The 20022-nt window shown below is 38.1% G+C and overlaps 1 protein-coding gene across 2 annotated transcripts; it reads right to left on the bottom strand.

The window, feature by feature from the left end:
* Positions 1-1488: 1488 nt before the first annotated feature.
* LOC129276141 (mitochondrial coenzyme A diphosphatase NUDT8-like) lies at positions 1489-15592 on the bottom strand. Of its 2 annotated transcripts, none has more exons than XM_054912572.2 (5): positions 15401-15592; positions 12939-13543; positions 12109-12241; positions 6693-6767; positions 1489-4112 (listed from the first exon to the last, which is right to left on the bottom strand). In XM_054912572.2, the coding sequence occupies exons 2-5, from the start codon at positions 13451-13453 to the stop codon at positions 3867-3869; spliced, it is 969 nt and encodes a 322-aa protein (XP_054768547.2). In that variant the 5' UTR covers positions 13454-13543; positions 15401-15592; the 3' UTR covers positions 1489-3866. The 2 variants fall into 2 exon arrangements, with proteins under 2 accessions (XP_054768547.2, XP_063965155.1); XM_064109085.1 differs by having other exon boundaries at positions 3279-4112; positions 15384-15516.
* Positions 15593-20022: the final 4430 nt, after the last annotated feature.

The raw sequence follows: 20022 nt of genomic DNA, 5'->3' as shown, positions 1-20022 counted from the left end.
AACAAACGATGTACAGTGTAGAATGGGTTACACTTCGTAATTCCGAAGGTTCTTTATTCCGGAGGTTCGTGATTCCGAAACACGCAAATTGCCTATACCTCGATGGTCGTTAATCCGAAAACGTAAAAGGGTTCGTTAATCCGAACATTTGTGGCGTTATTCCGAAGGTTCGATAATCCGAAAACGAAATAAGGTTCGATGTTCCGAAGGTTCGTTAATCCGAAAACGAAATAAGGTTCGATGTTCCGAAGGTTCGTTAATCCGAAAACAAAATAAGGTTCGTTGTTCCGAAAACGAAATTGGTATTTATTTTCCATATCACAATGTTAAAAACAATACAAGGTAAATGTATGTACATAATAAAATCAAAAGTATAGTGAGATGGCTGGATAAACCCACTCAGCTTTGTTAATATAACAAAACTGTTCTTCCCTGGGGTCCAGAGAATACGTAACAACAGTTACTGTACATAACATAACATAACAACAGTTACTGTATATTATATAAATAGAATTATACATTAGAAATAATTGAGCTAAACAATAATGAAAAACAACAAAAAGAATGCAAAAGAATACATCTATACCCTAACGCGACCCCCCTCCCTCCCCCCACCCACCCACTTGTCGCTAGTATTTCTTTTAAAGGTCAGGGCAAGGCTGAATTATCTGATTTAAATTTTTATAAAAAGTAAATAGGCTATTTGATAATTTTATTGTAGATGGTAGAAAAACCTAAAATAAGGTTAGTTTATCATTTAGTTTTCGGACTAACGAACCTTCTGAATTACGAACCTCATTTCTTTTTCAGATTAACGAACCTTCGGAATTACGAACCTCACTTCGTTTTCGGACTAACGAACCTTCGGAATTACGAACCTCATTTCGTTTTCAGACTAACGAACCTTCGGAATTACGAACCTTCGGAATAACGAACCTTCGGAATAACCGAACCTTCGGAATAACGAAGCTTCGGAATTACGAATGTATGCGGTAGAATGTGTGCTACTGTGAGCAAAACAAAAGATATACATGTAGTGTAATTCACAATGCATACAGTAAGTGTAACATACATATTATTCATGCATGTACACTTCATGACAAAATAATTATTACACCTTAAAAACATTTAATCCATAGCCACAGCACTGGTATCTAGTACATAGCCATGTACACTGTTCAGGTGTCAATGTCAGGACCTATTGTATGCACGCGGAGTTAAAATCTGCGTGAGTCCCTCCGATAAGTACTCTCACCCCCATTTCTAATCTTGGACGAGGCCGGTCTGTAGACTGCATGCTTGAGTTCACTCTCCGGTCGACTGTCTGGGAAATATGTCGGCTTATTGGCTCTGCATTTAATGCACAAATTCTGAAGAAAGTTTTCCATATGAAAATGAAAGGAAATAGAGCTAACCCACGAGAGCTGTGAGCTTTTGCAATGACCCTACAACATGCACCGGAATTTTGTTAAAAAATCTTTTTATCTTGAATATTGTGGTTATTATTGCAAATGTTAAATTATTATTCATACATTGTACGTGCTATGGTACTTTTTGTTTTTACACCTCTAAATATCCATTATTATTATGACAAACTACAGAAAGTAATCGTGGAGCAATTCTATATGGACGACCTGAATGAGTCAGTCAGGAACACTGAGGAAGCTCTGGAGCTGAAGTTTAAATTGATGGACACGCTGAAGAAGAGAAACTTCAACATAAGAAAGTGGCAATCTAATGTCAAAATTACATGAAAGGCTTTCTAGGAGGTAAAGAATGTCGTCGAGCCACGATAAGGAGGGTATTTTGGGAAGGGGAAAAAAGTGCATTAGAAGATCATGACTGCGGTGACATCTGTGCACCATCATGTACTTGCGATGGATCCAGATGCAGTGCTCGACCATCATTTCTGGAGATATCACTTCAAGAAGCTGTCAAAATGAAGGAGCATGCTGAAGAACTTCCTCTCCTTATTGCATCTCCTGCTCAAGTCACCAAGCTAGAGCGTGCCCTCGATGAGTACAGGAGGAGTCTCCTGCAAGAACATGAAGGGCATGTGTACAGTGGAGCAGACATTGGATGTGGATTTCCTGAAGAAGTTGCGGCACAGATTGTGAAGGATTGTAATGTACATTTTAATTTCCATGGCTTTGGTGCTCATTACAATTTTCCCAGCGGGAAAATTGCATTGGATGTATGGGAAATTTTGTGCTCAAGTTTTGAAAGAGTAGGCATTGAAGAAGAGGATATTCCTGCACATTGCACCAGTAATGACAAATCTGATGGGGGTGTTTCACAAACAAGTATACTGTAATGTGGCAATCATGGAGTGACTTTTGAGTGATAATTTTTCTAAAACAGTGCATGTGAAACCAATAAAAAAAACGCTATAAGTTACTAAATTTGTCATAATAACATTTCCTTGTGAAACATCCCCACACCTACATGTAGTAGTGGGGAAACTTGACATGTTTAATACTTGGTGGGAACATCATCCCTACTGTGTTAAAGCTCTGATTCAATGTGTAACTTAATTCTAATAATTAGAAATTAACTCAAACTTCCATTTCTGAGAAAATTTGGGGGAACATAAACTGATATGACAGAAAACAACTCTGTGGGCCTACTCGACACTACCATGTTGGTGCCTATCGTCATGCTGCGCTGGATAGTGTGGGTTGATGGTCCCAATATATGGCGGCTGCATGTGGCGCGCGGCATTAGTCTCTGCGCCATGACCGCACGTCCATTTACTAGAGGTCAGTGCTAAAAAGGCGATATGTGTCTTTTCACAGCGGCTTCCCCACCATCCCCATTTACTTCATCCACGACGAAATGTGATGGTTCCTACTGACAAAGCCGCTCGCTGGATACTTGCAGGAAAGTCGTCTAGGCAGTTCATGTAATACTTTTGACACGGCGCCTAATTATACTCAGGCGTGGATGCACTTGGATAAGACACAACAGTTTAGAGAGGGCGACTACGGTGAAAAAACAATTTGGCCCCTGAAATGATAATGCGTCTAAGCCAGCTGGATCCACGCCTGCTAATACTGTATACATTATAAGTGCCGATCGCCTCATCTCCCCAGTTTTGCACTTGGTTATGGATTGGGTGTCGGGCACTCTATGTTAGGTTTGGGCAGGAGAGCTTCCACATATCAATGTCCAATCTGGACTATCCCCCCCATATAATAGTCTGATGCAATGGTTGCAGTGTACATTTATCAAAGGGTGTGAACTAAATCTAAGTTTAATATTATTTTATTTGTATTTTTGAAGTGATGTAAAATAAAGAAATTGAACTAAAGTGGAATTGAAGGCATTCCTCCAGGAAACAGGTCCAATTCTCATGGATTACACAGCTGCCAACTGGAACAAGAACATTTCACTATTTCAAAAGCTGCATAATCAGTATTTTGGCAAGGAAATCAGTAGTTTCTAAGAAATACAATAGGACAAGACATTAAACTGAAACTTTAAATATTTTGCATGAAACCATCAGTATTCTCATTGTTCAGTACCAAATACTGAGAATCAGTACTAGTTGGCAGCCCATAGACTATGGATTCTTACATGTAGAGGTTTGAATGGCTATAAAGACTGACAATGGTTTGATTCCGAAATCTAATGATTTGGGTTTTTCATCGAGAATATTTCTGATTCCACTCCAGTGGGTAGTGGGACAATTTTCTTTAGGAACGTACATAAAAGATTAACTTCCTAATGGCAATGGTTGATTTGCTATTGGCAATGCCCTAGTGTCTAGGCAGTCGGTACCCACACCTGAAGTTCCCCATCCAGGAAATCATTACTAGTAAATTGCAGCTGACATTGATTAGATTCTTCTAGGCAATACTCTACCATCATGACGACGTAGCCTGTTCTTTCTTTACTTGACTGATGAGTGACCGGTAGTGGTCAGGGACTATCGCCTGAAGAGCAAGGTCCAGGATGTATGCGGTCAGTCCCCAAACCCGATGTTCCCCACCCAGGAAGACCGGAAGCGCTGCCATTGGTTGTCCTGAATACTCGTGAGGCTCGTAGACTGTGTAGGCTTGGCTGGCCGGGCTGCACAGATGGGACAGCGTCATTACAAACACGGATGAGACCTGAAAGAAATTCAAGGATATATACATGTAGAAAGAGTTTTATTAGAGGGCAATTCCATAAAATGATCAACCTTTTTGTAAATCTGACCCCCATTTTTCTCAAGTCTTACTTCATTTTATAAACTGACCAAGTCATGGTCAATTAGAGAACATTACAGACTGTCAAAAGAACAAAAAGTTTCATGAAGGTCCCACATATAGACCCCTGTTACATCTGAGAGATTCCCTACCTCGGGCCAGCCTGGGGCCTACCTCGGGTCGGAAAGAAATCAGATGTAAATATCCCAAACCTACCTCGGGCCACCTTTAGGCGAACCTACCCGAGACCACATCCAGAGGTAGTCTCGGGTAGGTATCGGGCCGGTGTGCGGGTAAACGCACACAAGCTTTCGAACCTATCTCGGTCCGTTCGCCAGCTGTCAAATTACGTCATAGCGCGCGCTATCCCCTCCCAAGCCCCGTCATTCTTTGAATGTTTTGTGGCATGCGACATGTGAATTGTGATTGATAAAGTCTTTGATTTGAGTGGAAAGAAGGAAGCATTTTAAACGTATCCTTTTCAAGTCGATCATATCTTCAACGACTGCTGGGATCATCAGCATTCTTCCAGAATCCAGGTAAAGGTAAAGAGTCGTTTCGACTCTCTTTGGAAATGATCGGCACATGTCCCACCCTGTCATTTCTGTGTAGCAGCCGACGAGTGTAACGAAATGTAAACAACTTCAATTAGCGCGCGCAAATTATTCAGAGCCTAGATCGAGAATGCCCTTTGGTGTCAGCAATCGGATACTGCTCGAAACCGTACCGATAGGGGAGGGAATGAACGCTGTGATGTAAACAGACCACATTTCGGACTCGGTCCGTTCGCGAAGCTAATCCACCAATAGTCCAGTCAAGGTTGCAAGTGGACTCGGTCGGGTCTCGGGTAGGAAACTTTCAGATGTAACAGGGGTCATATAGGGGGTCGGACAAACATATCTTATGGAATTGCCCATGAGGTATTGGTGCTTTACTTGGTCAGAGCTGCCAACCGTAATTGTGACAAATATTTTTTAATCTGATTGCTATAAGAAAGCATGAATGCTTCCAAGCAAGCAACCAGAGGACCGACAGCTTAATATCCTATCCAAGGGACCTGGAAAAAAGAGGATTAATGCCTTACCAAATGGCACTAGTGCACCAGGTGGGGCTCGAACCCGGGTCACTGGAATCCAAAACACTAGCTCTACCCACTGAGCTATCGCACGTCTGCGATTCTTTATTTCTTTTTATCATTTGATAATCTATCCTCTAAATTACTCAGTTATTAAAAAATCTATATTAAGACTAGCCTATTACTACACACATCAATAGAAGACAACCATCGATATCAAGGAGTTTGGTGGAGCTTGTATAATGCTGCACACGTATAGTTAAAGCACAGGAAAAGTACTCCACGACACAATTAACAGTATATGGGACCATACCAACGCGTAGAAACAATGCACATGCACACGCATGGAAAAAAAGTGTGGAACTTTGTGCGCGCCTGACCTTTCGAGTACTTTTATTGGCCTTCAAAGAGCGCGTTGTAGCTCTGCCTCTATCAAGCTATTTATATCGAGAAAATATGCAGTGTTGGCCAGTTCGCCCCTCCTTTAATTGAACAGATTCCCATGACAGAGTTCCCACAGAAATCTGAAAACAGAATTCCATGACTTTTCCTGACTAAATTGCTGCTTTCCATGACTTCCTGTGACGTCCCGGGAGTTATGTAGACTTTGGGATGTCACAAAACTGGGAAAAATGGAAATCATGAACACCAATTTTAATAGCAGAGTATGATCACAGCGTATGAGAGTTGCGAGACATGACAAAAAAGCTGCCATAGCAAAGAGGTAAATGCAAAATGCTTTTCACAAATATTCCAAATTCCCTGACTTTCCATGACCACAATTTTCCAGGATTTTCCATGACTGTGGGAACCCTGCATGAGCAGGATACACGAGGGCAGCGGGCGATTTTCCCTCATGATGGCTAAAATCTCTCCAAAATTCCCCTAAAAACATGCTTTGGGGTAACTATTCTTTCGAAATTTGCCACAAGATCTGTCACAATTAAATATTCAAGATTATTTAGAAAAGAAAATCAATATTCTAACTGTATGGCAGACTAATATTTGCTTTTACTGTATGATTTCTTGTAACCCCTAAAAAGTACATGTAGCCCTTAAAATGAAAGAAACAGCCCCCCAAATTCTGTAATAAAAATAATAATCGGCATTTATATAGCGTTTTCTCAATCTACGACTGCTCGAAGTGATTCACAATTATTATTACCTGGTTACTGGATTCATAACTTCCTAGCAGCATGTTAGGCGCACACTTTAAAACCAACCACAATGACAATTGCTTCCTACCGGTACCTAATTAGCACCTGGGTGAGAGTGGCAAAGTGTGGATTGACGCCTTGCCAAAGGATGCTAGGCCATGGTAGGATTTGAACACATGACCCGCTGATTACAAGGCGAGAGTCAGAACTGTTACATAACAGCGCTTCTACACCCCAATGTGGAACAAAAAACCTTGAGAGAGTACTTACCTCATCAGGATTGTACTTAAGACTATTGACATCAATCTCCCCTAGGTATCCGATGACTGGTACCACCGTGATTCTCTGTATAAATACATGGATTGTAAAAGTATTAGTTACTTGGGAAAAATGTAGAGTGAAGATCAAAGGATTCACAACATTGATACAGGTAACAAGTGAAGCGCCTCTGTCAGTCTCACCTGCATCACGCGATTCAATTTAGCAGCACAGATGACTTTGAAAACTACTATAAAATATATATTCACAAAAAACACCATTCATATCATGATACAATACTACGTTCATTGACAATAAATAACATTTGAACTTGATCATGCGACCTAAGACTTGTCAGTGATACTTGATTACCCCTATATCCACATTTTATAAACTATATCTATAAACTTTGAAAGTTATGACAGCAATCTAATAATTACCTCCAAAATGGCCAAAGTTCAATGACCTTAAATTACCTTTGACTTTGGTCATGTGATCTGAAACTCACATGAGCTGTTCAGTGATACTTGATTACTCTATGTCCAAGTTTTATGAACCAGATCCATACACTTTCAGAATTATGATGGTTAAATTCAACAAATACCCCCAATATGGGCAAGTCCATTGACCTTTGACCTTGTTCATGTGACCTGAAACTCGCATAGAGTGTTTAGTGATACTTGATTACTCTTACGTCCAATTTTATGAACTAGACCAATACACTTACAGAGTTATGATGGTAATTCAACAAATATCCCCAACTTGGCCAAAGTTCATTGACACTATTAGAATGACCTTTGACCTTGGTCATGTGACTTGAAACTCAGGCAGGATGTTTAATAATACTAGATTACCCTTATATCCATGTTTCATGAACTAGGTCCATATATTTTCTAAGTTATGATGTCATTTCAAAAACTGAACCTTAGGTTAAGATTCGATGTTGACGACGACGCCGCCGCCATCAGAAAAGCAGCGAATACACTCTCGCTCTGCCATGCAGGCGAGACAAAAATGATGGTGATGATGATGATGCCGATGGGGATAAAGATGATGATGGTGGAGGTGGTGATGATGATGATAATAATGATGATGACGATAATAATGATGATTCTGATGATGATGATGAATATAATCATGATGATGATAATAATAATGATGAAGATAGGAGTGCGAATGGTAATGATGCTCCTGCTGATAAATGACAATAAACAGCATTTACAGACCTGCCAACCTCTGGGAATGAAAAACTGTATTCTGTGATAAAAAAAACTGTATTTTTCCCCAAAAAGCTCAAGTTGCATGCAAGCTAAAATGCGCACTGCTCTTGCACATGAAAAAAAGCATTAAAACATGTGTATATCTTCACCCTGGTTTGAACTAAATGATTGAAAAAAAAAACAAGTTACCTGAAATTACATTGATCTAATAACCATATTTGTGCACGTTTTATGAAATAGAGAAAAAGAGAGATTATTTTTCTCAATAAATTACGATTAAGTTAAATTTTTTTTTTTAATACAAAAAACGTATTTTTCAAAGAAAAAACGTACTGCCGTATTTTGGTTGCAAAAACGTACTAAATACGGCTAAAACGTACTGGTTGGCAGGTCTGCATTTAGCAGATGTACTATACGTTAAATCAGTGAAACTCTGTTCCTTAAGTATGTCTCATAGACCTAATCAAATTATGAAAAAAAATCTTTTAGTTTCCCATTATGATATTTGCAGAATAGATGAGGAATACCCTATTCATTTCTAAGTGAACTGAAACAAACTCAAATTTCCTGCAATTAAGGACGTTCCACAGTTATGTTTGTGCGCATTATGATCTGCGCATATTTTAAACTCTGCGCGCTGACGTCACAATGGATGAACAAGTGATTAATTAGCTGTGAGTATGAGCTGAATTTTCTCATCATCTGCACTCTAACTGCAGATCCGATGCGTTATTTTATGAAGCTAAGAAAATAGAATTATTCCATGGACCATTCAAAAAAATATTCTCTACAATTTCAAAATACTTTACTCTGCAGTGCAGCTGCCAAGAATCACGAATATGTCCCCGAGTTTGAATAAATGGTAGAGTGGTTTTGATTTTTTCTTCACATAGATACAAAGCATTCGGCGCATTTTTGGTGTTTTAAAAAGCACATTTGCTCTAATAAAAATGCTGATAGTTTGAAAAAAAGCACATGAACCCCTATTTTTTTATGTTTGTACCTCTCAGGTATACCTCCCTCTACAACTTTGCAAATTTTGGTGAAATTGACATGGATTTTGAATAAAGTGCAGCATTTATTGTACTTTTGTAGTTTGTTATTGATATTTCACATTTTTGAGATTTGGTTTTTGTTATTTTTTACGCCATTTTTAAGAACTGACAGTGCTGTTAGACTTAAAATTGCAAACAAAAAGCACTATAAATAGATTCTACATTCTAACGATACAATTATTAACTCTCTTGCGAAATTTGATGACTTTTTCATGTATTTTGACTGAGTAATAGAGGTTTAAATTCATTGTAGTAATCTTGCGAGGTCTAAAAATGCCAAATGCTTTTGAATGCGCAATTCTTAAGAACATAAATTTGGGTGAACTTTGAAGCTCTATAGCAAAAAATCAAGCACATGGACCTATGTTAATTTTTGCATATTTCAAATATTAAGGTTCTAAAGTATCTATGTGCAAAGTTTGGTGAAAATGACATGGATTTCACTTTAACTGTGGAACGTCCTTAAGGGAAATTCCAATCTGCATATTTGGTTGAAACATATTTTTGTATGGTCCATTCAGCACAAATCATTGGCAACAAGGCCTTGTTCATTAAGAAAGCTGTCCTCTTTAAAGTTTTGAATACATAAACATCAACTGCTAATATTCTTCTTTCGTATCCATCATCTACAAGCACATATTACAAGTAATCATTTGGAACAGGTTAACTCATTAAAATGAAAACATAATATAATGCCTTTTCAGCAAAGAAGAACCAGGGCCCCATCTTACAAAGAGTTACGTTTGATCCAATCAATCGCAACTATGGAAAGCCAGCAAAGTCAACATATGAAATGCATGTTTTGTTTAAAAAAAATTATAGATATGAATGCATATCCATAAATTCATTGATTTCTTGACAATTTGGGGGTGTTCTCCTTTGATTACAAAGGACATTTTGCAAATTTCCTGTAGAAAAAATTATGACACTGATGGATTTCCATAGAGTTACGATTGATCGGATCAATCGTAACTCTTTGTACAACGGGGCCCAGGACTTGGACAGTAAGCTACAAATACAACTTCCTGCCTTGTGTTTTGACAATGCTGAAACAATAGAACAATACCCCTAACTTTTTCTGGACTCATCATGGCCTCAAAGTGACCTAGGAAATGAAGGTCAATAACAATCCAAACTATATATGGTAGACAATGGGGTAGTTCCTTTTCTATGAAGAAAACAATTGGGTTTACCTGTACTACTAGCTAGGCATGGTAACTTGTTTGATACTAGGAATGGATTTTCTCACAAAAATTATGTACATGGGAGTGCAAGCAAGCGACTGAAATTGATACATAAATGGTATATTGATTATAATGATTATGTTGATAATGATTCATATCATCTCCAGATTTGAATCCGCATCAATAGATCCATGTACAGCAATAAGCCTCAATGAAAACTATGAATACCCTTCTGTTGTCATATATCTTTTCTAAAATGGTCTGTAGAATATTAAAAGGAGAACGAAATTTGGTTTATCTTTATATTTTTTTCCTCGTCTTTTGAATAATAATGATTATTCTACTAACAGCTACTTAGGTTGAAGTACACAAGTGGGAGGCTGAATGTCAAACATTTGTAGCGTTGCACATGTACCGTCCAAAATATACTGTTGCATGGCCTTGAGGTCATAATACAATTTAATTCATTGCGCTTACATTAGTTGATAAATGCAAGTGCAATATGCGAGGGGCTTAATACTGGCTGAAAGTGCATTGCTGCTGCAGATCAGGGGCCTGTCTTACAAGGAGTTACGATTGATCCAATCAATCGCAAGTATGGAAAGCCAGCAAAGTCAACATATAATATGCATGTTTGATAAAAAAATTATAGATATGATGTAAATTAATAAATTCATTGATTTCTTGACAATTTGGTGTGTTTTCTTTTGTTTACATAGGACATTTTGCAAATTTCCTGTAGCAAAAATTATGACACTGATGGATTTCAAGAGTTACTATTGATTGGATCAATCGTAACTCTTTGTAAGACGGGCCCAGATGCGCATTTGAGGGATTACTTTGCCTTTTGCTCCGAATCATCTTTCTCATTGTCCTAGGCAAACATAGGAAAAATTTATCATAGTTCATATTTTCGCTAAAACTTCCAAGGTAGTGTACAACACACAGAGTGAATATTCTTATTCATGCAATGGCACAATATTTCGCATTCGGTGAAAGAGACACTACGCCTCGTTGAATAGAACATCTTTCTTTCACCTCATGCCTATTCGCTATGTATGTATACTAGCTAGTGGCTACTTATCCATCAAATGTATGTACATGATGTCACTGCATTCCATCGGCACCACCTACCCCTGGGTGCAGAGTGGCAAATGACTATAAATGTCAAAGCAGAATTAATCATTCATTGTGAGATGTGTTTGGTTCCATGCAAACCTCATGGGCCTGTATTCTGAATCCCAGTTTAACGTAGGTCAGGATCGATAAAAACTATGGTACAATTATGGGAAGCCAACATTGTCAATATTTTGTTTACGTTGTATTTTTCTTTTCTTTTTATACCGTGCTCTTTCCTCAGACTTTATCGGTGAAGAAAACTATTTTAGATATTGTTCCAGACATTTAAGAATAATTTGAGTGTCATATGTGCTGATAAACTGAACCTGAACTGTAAAAGATTTGTGTCGCAATTGGCTATGATGATGGCGCTATCCATAGTGAAACCACAACTTTAGTCCAAAGTTTAAATTAAACCAGAGTTCAAAATAGGGGTCATAGGCCCGTATTCTGAAGTCAGGTTTAACCATAGTCTCACTCTGTGCTAAATTTATGGAAAGCCAAACATGTCAAAATTTTCCTCACATTGCATGTTTCTTATGCTTACTGTGCTCTTTCCTAACTCGTGAATAAATTGAGTTATCTTATTTATCTTTCCGAAACAGTTAAGGATGATTTGAGCGAAAAATGAGCCGATATATTTATATTATATTGCTAGAGATTTATGCAACTATTGGCTGTCCATAGTTTAACCACAACTTAAGACCGGAGTTCAAATTAAATCAGAGTTCAGAATACTGGTCACAGAGTCCATCCATGCATGCGAAGCGAGTACAGGAAGCACTGACATTTAGAAAAACCGACTGAACATCACCTTGAAATACAACAGACAACACAGTATGTAATCTACCTCTCTTCCTACTGGCGATAGGTTTCCCCAAACCTCCACCATTGATGGGTCGACGCCCAGTTCCTCCTGGAGTTCCCGAAGAGCCGTGTGGCACACGTCCCCGTCCGTAGGGTCCATCTTTCCTCCAGGAAAACTGAAGAAACAGAACATGCAAGCTTTGATGTGAAAGTATCGGATCAAAATACAATATCTGAGCTGCCCCCACTGGAATGAACAGCATCCCACAGTGTGTTCACAGTGTGGAACACAATGTGAAATCACCATCACACTGTTAAATTTGAGCATTTTAACCAGGGCCTTTTTTAACTATGTAAATCACATATTTACATGTACATAGCCGACCCTGTGAACACACTGTGAACAGTCACACTGTCAAGGTCTCCACAGTGTGAAAATATCTTCACACTGTTGAATTTGAGCATTTCAACAGTGTGAATAATCTTTTCCCATGGTTCAAAATGTGAATGCACTGTGATCACACTGTGTTAAACTGTGTTCTTTCCAGCAGGGTATATTCACATTTCAGGGAGAATTTAAGGAAACAGGGAGATCTTTCTCGATTACACGCAATCCAATGAAAGAAATCAATGTATGAATCAGGGAAATGATGAAAATCTGCAAATTTCACTCTTTGAATTTGGTATTTTTACATTAGACATTTATGTGATTAACAATCTTTTTTTGCTTGAAAATTATTACGGTGAAGTCGCTGAACACATGAAAGTGAAAAATCACTTGGCAAATTTTTTGAAGCAGCGATATATGCTGCCTGACGAAAGTATATCTTTGGATGGGCTTGAACTTCAAGCTCCAATCTCTGTATACTGTACCTGACTTCTCCCGAGTGGTCTTTGAGAGTCCTTGTCCGTAGCGTGAACAGGATGCAGGGTTCTCTGTTGACACTGCACAAGGGCACCACCACCGCCCCTCTCTGCTTCACGTCCTTGGTGTAAAACCTCCTCAATGTTCTCTTAGACGATAAACTACTCATCACTCTTTCCTTGTTCTCCTCTGAAAAGACGTCTCCAAGGGACGGTATCCTCGCCCCAGACATGCCGCTGGTGGAGCCAAGACGGGCAGGCTGCCCATCCGTTGCTCTGGACTTCTCTAGCGCATCCCAGTGGGCAGGGGTACATATTCTTCTAGAAGGTGAACGCACCGGAGGATGGCTTGTATGGCAGTCTGTGAGAATGTTTCTGTTTGCTTCAAAGCGAACATGTGGGTGACTAGACTGGAAGATGCAGAATTGTCTATGTAAAGCACATCTTCTGCCATTCAGTTGCTTTCCACATATCCACCCGACTGACGCTCTGTGCATCAACTTGGTAAAAGAACTTGCATTCATGACTGACAGAAACAGCAGTAGTGTCAATTTGTGGGAAATATTTATGAGTACAATAGTTCTCCAACTAGGCTTATTGCAGGTAGGACCCTCCTGATGAAGACAGACACAAACAAAAGATGAAAAGAAAGTCATTACAAAAGGCACATATTTTTTTTTTCAGGGGCTACTTGTTAAAGCTAACTGCCCAATTCTGCAACATTGGATAAGCTTTAACATGGCAATAAAGTGGGATTCCCAAGGTTCCCTCTTTTTTAAAAAGTTTCCAGCGCTCTTTTTAGCAATTCAAGGGCGCAATCACCAAGCCCCCTTACAATCTTTTCCCTGCAAAATACACATACACAGTAGTATCGTGAGTGCACTTTGTGCATCAATTGAGAAATATATTTCACACAAAAAGTACATGTATTACCTTTTTCAAACAAAGGCAGGATGAAATGTCTAGCAAGTCACTTTTTTTCTTTAAAGGTCAAGTACACCCCAGAAAAATGTTGATTTGAATAAATAGAGAAAATTCAAACTAGCATAATGGTAAAAATTTCATCAAAATCGGATGTAAAATAAAAAAAGTTATGGCATTTTAAAGTTTCGCTTACTTTTCACAAAACAGGGATATGCACAACTCAGTGTCATGCAAATGAGTCAGTTGATGATGTCTCACTCACTATTTCTTTTGTTTTTTATTGTTTGAAAACTTTGAATTATACAATATTTCATTTTTTACAGATTTGACAATAAGGACCAACTTGACTAAACCATATAGTATTGAACAATTCTAATTACACATGTTCAGGGAGGAATTAATCATTGTTTCACTTGACAATGAGGAGAAAATTATAATATTTCATATTTCATAAAATAAAATACAAAAGAAGTAGTGAGTGATTGATGTCATCAGTATAATGTGCATACCGACTAGGACGTGCATATAATTGTTTTGTGAAATTAAGCAAAACTTTGAAATGTCTAACTTTCTTACATCCAATTTTGATGAAATTTTCAGTGTTATTCTTGTTGGATTTTTATCTTTTTATTCAAATCAGCTCTTTTTTGGGGTAGACTTGTCCTTTAAAGACATGTCTAATACTTTGATAAAGGTTCATCAGTGTGATATTGGACAACATTAGATTCCATACTAGTCACCTAAAATATACCAATATGTATTTTTCATTTACTAATTCTTTACAGAAATTAGAATTGTTGTGTTAATCAGAATTAGCTCCCTTTCTCATAATGGGGCAGTTTATTATTCATGCATGGCAAAAGACCTGAAAATTTGCCAAAATATAATGCCTTGCTAATTCTCAGCAATAACACACTATCTTCCAGATGCATTTGGCACATATTTTTAAATTCATACATACTGACACTTGGATGGTCATTTGATTGGATTCCGTACGAACTCGTTTGGAAATCGTCACCATTTTGGTGCTTACAGGCCAAAACGGAATAATAATCTGTATTTTGGTCCAGTTCTTTTAATATATTTTATGAAATAAAGAAAAAAATCGATGAGCCCCGTTGGGGATTTTGCATTGTTAACTCCCTAATGACGGCTGCACGATCACGAGCCGTCTGTGTACGAGAAATAAAAACAAATTAAAAATGTTTAAAAACTCCTTGAAACAGACGGCTGCCAGCTGTCTAACTTGAACATTGACATCTTCTTCTTCAAATCAATTGAAATCATGGTAGAAAACATCGCTATTAATCAGTATTCAATCCAAACATTTGTCATCAAAATAGCCATCCAATATTGGACATCTCGGCAACTAACGTTAATTTTTCCGAGTTGGAATCCTTACTTACACAAAATATAACGAATGGGACTGAAATATAAGAAAAAATAATTAAGTCAAGGGAAGATCACATAACTTATTAGTAACGTTAAAACTTAAGACGATCAAATATTATAGGGCAGATATAGACCTACTCAGCAAGCACTTTTACCTCCTGTAATGCTCTTGACGACCAGTATCCTTAAGTTAGAGGTATTTATATCCTTGCCCTGGGGAAGACTCAAGTCAGCACAGTCCTGCATGCAGTGTGTATCGTGTCTATCATATATCGCCTAACCGCGATCGGACTTACGCGCCGCAGCTAGCCACCGGCGCCCGCCGCGCTGAGGTGGATCACTGCACTAGTCTCTGAGCCTCTATAACGTTAGATCCAAAACAATTTTGCGGAAACTGAATCTCAAATTTCCTGAAATTCATAGACATATCCTGGAATTTTGAAATTTTATTTAAAAATAAAATCGGACATAACAAATTAAGCGAGCCTAAACTTGGTCCAAGTGATCAAAATCAATGAATTGGCGGCGGAGCAGAGGATTATCTTTTGTGTTTGGGGGGGGGGGGGGGGGGGGGCCCAGGACCAAAATCCAATTGGTTTCAACTGGTTTCAATTGGTTTTAACTGGAATACACCAATTTCCAATTGGAACCAGTCGGGCAACTGGAAATCCTAACTGGAACCAGTTGAGTAACTGGAAATGTCTTCCAACTGGAAATGATTTCTAACTGGAACCAGTTGGGTAACTGGAAATCCTAACTGGAACCAGGCGGGTAACTGGACATTTCTTCCAACTGGAAATGACTTCTAACTGGAACCAGTTGGGTAACTGGAAATCCTAACTGGAACCAGTTGGGTAAATGGAAATGACTTCTAACTGGAAAGTTGGGTAACTGGAAATGACTTCTAATTAGAACCAGTTGGGTAACTGGAAATCCTAACAGGAACCAGTTGGGTAACTGGAAATCCTAACTGGAACCAGTTGGGTAACTGGGCATTTCTTCCAACTGGAAATGACTTCTAACTGAAACCAGTTGGGTAACTGGAAATCCTATAAACTGGAACCAGTTGGGTAAATGGAAATGACTTTTAACTGGAAAGTTGGGTAACCTGAAATGACTTCTAATTAGAACCAGTTGGGTAACTGGAAATCCTAACTGGAACCAGTTGGCCGGTGAATGGAAATGACTTCCAATTGGTTTCCAATTGGAAATTTTCCAGTTATCCAACTGGATCCAATTGAAAACCAGTTGATTTGCATATTATCTGCCAATGTGTAGGCCTACAGATTAATGTTTTATGTGATTCATCATTATTTACAATGTAACTATTCATTTCTTTTCATTCTCAAGTGCCACACTTTTTAAGATAAATGTTTCGAATACTTAGCAGCGAAAACCATGTTCATAAATATTATAGATTATAATTAAAACAGATTAAAAGATAATTAGTACACCACTAACTGTTACCAAATTACATCAAATACAAATACATATATTCGAAGCTCCTCCTTGTAAATATATATATATGTATGAGAGTCTACATGTCATCAATGCGCTTTACATTTGTTTTTATAGACATATGACAATGCTTCTGCGTTGGCATGAGCAATAGTTAGTACAAATGATAATTAATTTGTAACTAATTAAGTTCATTCCAACTGGAAGTCCCAATTGGATCAGTTGCCTCCAATTGGATTCAACTGGTTTTAATAGGGAAATTGGAACAACTGTAACCAACTGAGATGCAGTTGCCTAATTGGTTTCAACTGGAACCAATTGAAACCAATTGGCAACTGGTTCCAGTTGCCCAATTGGTTTCTTACTGGAACCAATTGGCAACTGGTTTCAATTGGAACCAGTTGTTCCAATTTCCCTATTGAAACCATTTGGCCAACTGGTTTCAATTGGTTTTGCTCTAATTGGTTTCAACTGGATTTTGGTCCTGGGGGGGGGGGGGGGACGCAACAATAGTATCTATTGTTGCGTCCCCCCCCAAACACAAAATATAATCCTCTGCTCCGCCGCCAATGATGCTCACCCGCGGGGGGGGGGGGGCACTTCCATTGGCTCGGTGTAAAAATGGCAGAGGTAAAAATGGCAAAGGTAAAAATGGCAGAGGTAAAAATGGCAATGGTAAAAATGGCAGAGGTAAAAATGGCAAAGGTAAAAATGGCAGAGGTAAAAATGGCAGAGGTAAAAATGGCAGAGGTAAAAATGGCAAAGGTAAAAATGGCAGAGGTATAAATGGAAAAGGTAAAAATGGCAGAGGAATAAATAGCAGCGGTAATAATAATGGCAGAGGTAAAAATGATAAAACTTGAGTTGGTATTTCTTATTTTTTTCGTGAACTTACATGCACGACGTACCTTCTCATGTCGAATCGCTCTTCTAATATTCAAATTTGAAGAACAATTTGGATCCCAAATGTATACTTAATTCATTACAGGGGAAATTCACACTGACATAAAGTTTATTAAAATGATATATTGGTGAGGGTTTTAGGGAATCCATCAAAGATTTAAAAAGCTACTAAAATTTTACATGTTATATGGGGACGTCATTTGCGAGCAGTTTTCCCCTTATATATATGGTGTAATAAAAAATATCAATGAAATCAGTGTCACTGTTAAAAAAAATGAAAATGGTTTTAATTGTACCTTAAGTATATTAACATACAAATAATTTCACATCAGTGGCGTAACAGGCGGGGGGGGGGGCAATTAAGCTGCCCCCCTGGCGGATCTCACCGGGAAAATAAAAAAAACGGGGAAAAAAGAAAAGGGAGGGAGAAAGAAAGGGAAAGGGGAAGGAAAGGGGAAAGGAGGAAAAGGAAAGGGGAAAGGAAAGGGGAAATGGAAAAGAAAACGAAGAAGAAAAAATATTTTAAATGGAAAAGGAAGGAAAGCGGGAAAAGGAACGAAAGAACATTTGAGAAAGAATAAATCATTCCGAAATAGGCCTACGGCAATAGCATGATGGGAAATAAATTAAAAGATGACAAAATGGCAAACAATAGCGGGAAATGAAGGTAGAATGGAATTAGTCAAAAGCTAAATTGGAAGACAATTAAAGAAAAGTGCGAAGAAAAAACAACTTAATAACATGACCGGGCTGCCGAGGATAGAAAATAAAGAGCGGGAAGAAAGATGGACTGCATACAACATTTAAGCTTTCTAAATTTTATGCAAATATAAGCTACCGGGGCTTTGCCCCAGACCCCACGCAGTAGGGGCTCTTCATCTTTAACCTTCAAATACAGACCTAAAAAAAAGGAATGGAGAGAGAGAAATATATATTTTTCTCTGGATATCATGTCAAAATCTATCACCAAACTTGATTTTTTTATTAAAAATGTCAACATTTTTGCTCGCTCGCAACTTAAAAAAAAAGAAGATAAATTCTGCCTGATACGCAATGTCTGGCCCTCTCAAAATCGTCACCTCATTACACCATTACGCCTGTTCATACCATGATATGACCTGGAAATTATTTGGCTCTTGCCCCCCTCTGGCCACCGACCCCTGTTACGCCGCTGTTTCACATCCACTCCTTAAAGATTTTTTTAGCACTCATGAACCACTGATTAAAAAATTGAAAAGTAGACATTAGTGGTGCATAAAATACGGCGTAGTTACTAGTATATGGCGTCACAGATAAAAAAAACTCAAACTTCTAATAACTTTCTTAATCTTTGATGGGTTTTCCGCAAACCTTCCCAAATGTGTTTTGTGTGTGCTATTTTTACAGTAAACCATTCATCAGGGTGAATTTCCCCTTTAAAACAGGTCGATAGAATGGTACCTATTAAAGAGACATTTATGAATTTAAATCCCTGATCCGCTACACATTTCAAAATTCATGCGGTACCCGTTACCATAGAAACTAGTTAAGGAACCTGATATCCACTCGGGACTAGCTGCAATGAGGTATTACTCTGAAAAAATGAACACTAGTTGCTATTATTATATCATTTACATTGAACTATATACGTATCATATCAATATCTATTCGGATCCATTATGATGTTGAAATATGAAAAATTACTTTTATTAGAGAACGTTTTGTTATTTATCCAAGTTATAAATGCAAGTGGTTCAAAGAAATCCCGGACTCGTCTATTTCAGTGTTTTAATGGTAGCGCACATTGGTGTTTACATTACAATTCGTTGTTATGTATGTGATAATGTGCTGTTCTACTATACGAACTGGCCAAGATAAATCCTTTCATCACTCACTAATTGAAATCATTTTGGCATGAAAATGTTTGAGTTTAATCATATCAACGATTAAGTATAGACCTAAAATGATGTCGATAGGAGTCCATTCAAGGTCAATAATTATAACTGATATTAAGTGGAAAGGCTATATCTCTTCCTTGCTGATCTAGAATGTCATAATCTTTACCTCTGTCATTTTTGCCTCTGCCATTATTACCTCTGCCATTTTTACCTCTGCCATTATTACCTCTGCCATTTTAACCTCTGCCATTTTTACCTCTGCCATTATTACCTCTGCAATTTTTACCTCTGCCATTTTTACCTTTGCCATTATTACCTCTGCCATTTTTACCTCTGCCATTTTTACCCGGAACCATGAGGGCTGGGGACTGAAGATGTTATGTGTTTAAATTCTCTTTTACAATTCTATTTTTCATAAAAATACAAAGATAGGCCTACGTGACCAAATAATTGTGGTATAATAGGTTGATACTACAAGATATTGTGTAAGTCAAGCCGTATAAAACATGTAAAAGGCAAGGGATGTTAAACAAGTATCG

This window comes from Lytechinus pictus, chromosome 14 (assembly GCF_037042905.1).
Source record: "Lytechinus pictus isolate F3 Inbred chromosome 14, Lp3.0, whole genome shotgun sequence".
Taxonomy (NCBI): Eukaryota; Metazoa; Echinodermata; class Echinoidea; order Temnopleuroida; family Toxopneustidae; genus Lytechinus; species Lytechinus pictus.
This window is presented reverse-complemented; position numbering and strand designations above follow the sequence as displayed.

Excerpts from the sequence above, each read along its gene's own strand:
- LOC129276141 (XM_054912572.2), bottom strand. The coding sequence starts at position 13,453 with ATGAATGCAAGTTCTTTTACCAAGTTGATGCACAGAGCGTCAGTCGGG. Across the intron at positions 6,768-12,108 it reads TATCGCCAGTAGGAAGAGAG|AGAATCACGGTGGTACCAGT; the intron begins GTAGATTACATA and ends GTATTTATACAG. Across the intron at positions 4,113-6,692 it reads TTAAGTACAATCCTGATGAG|GTCTCATCCGTGTTTGTAAT; the intron begins GTAAGTACTCTC and ends AATTTCTTTCAG.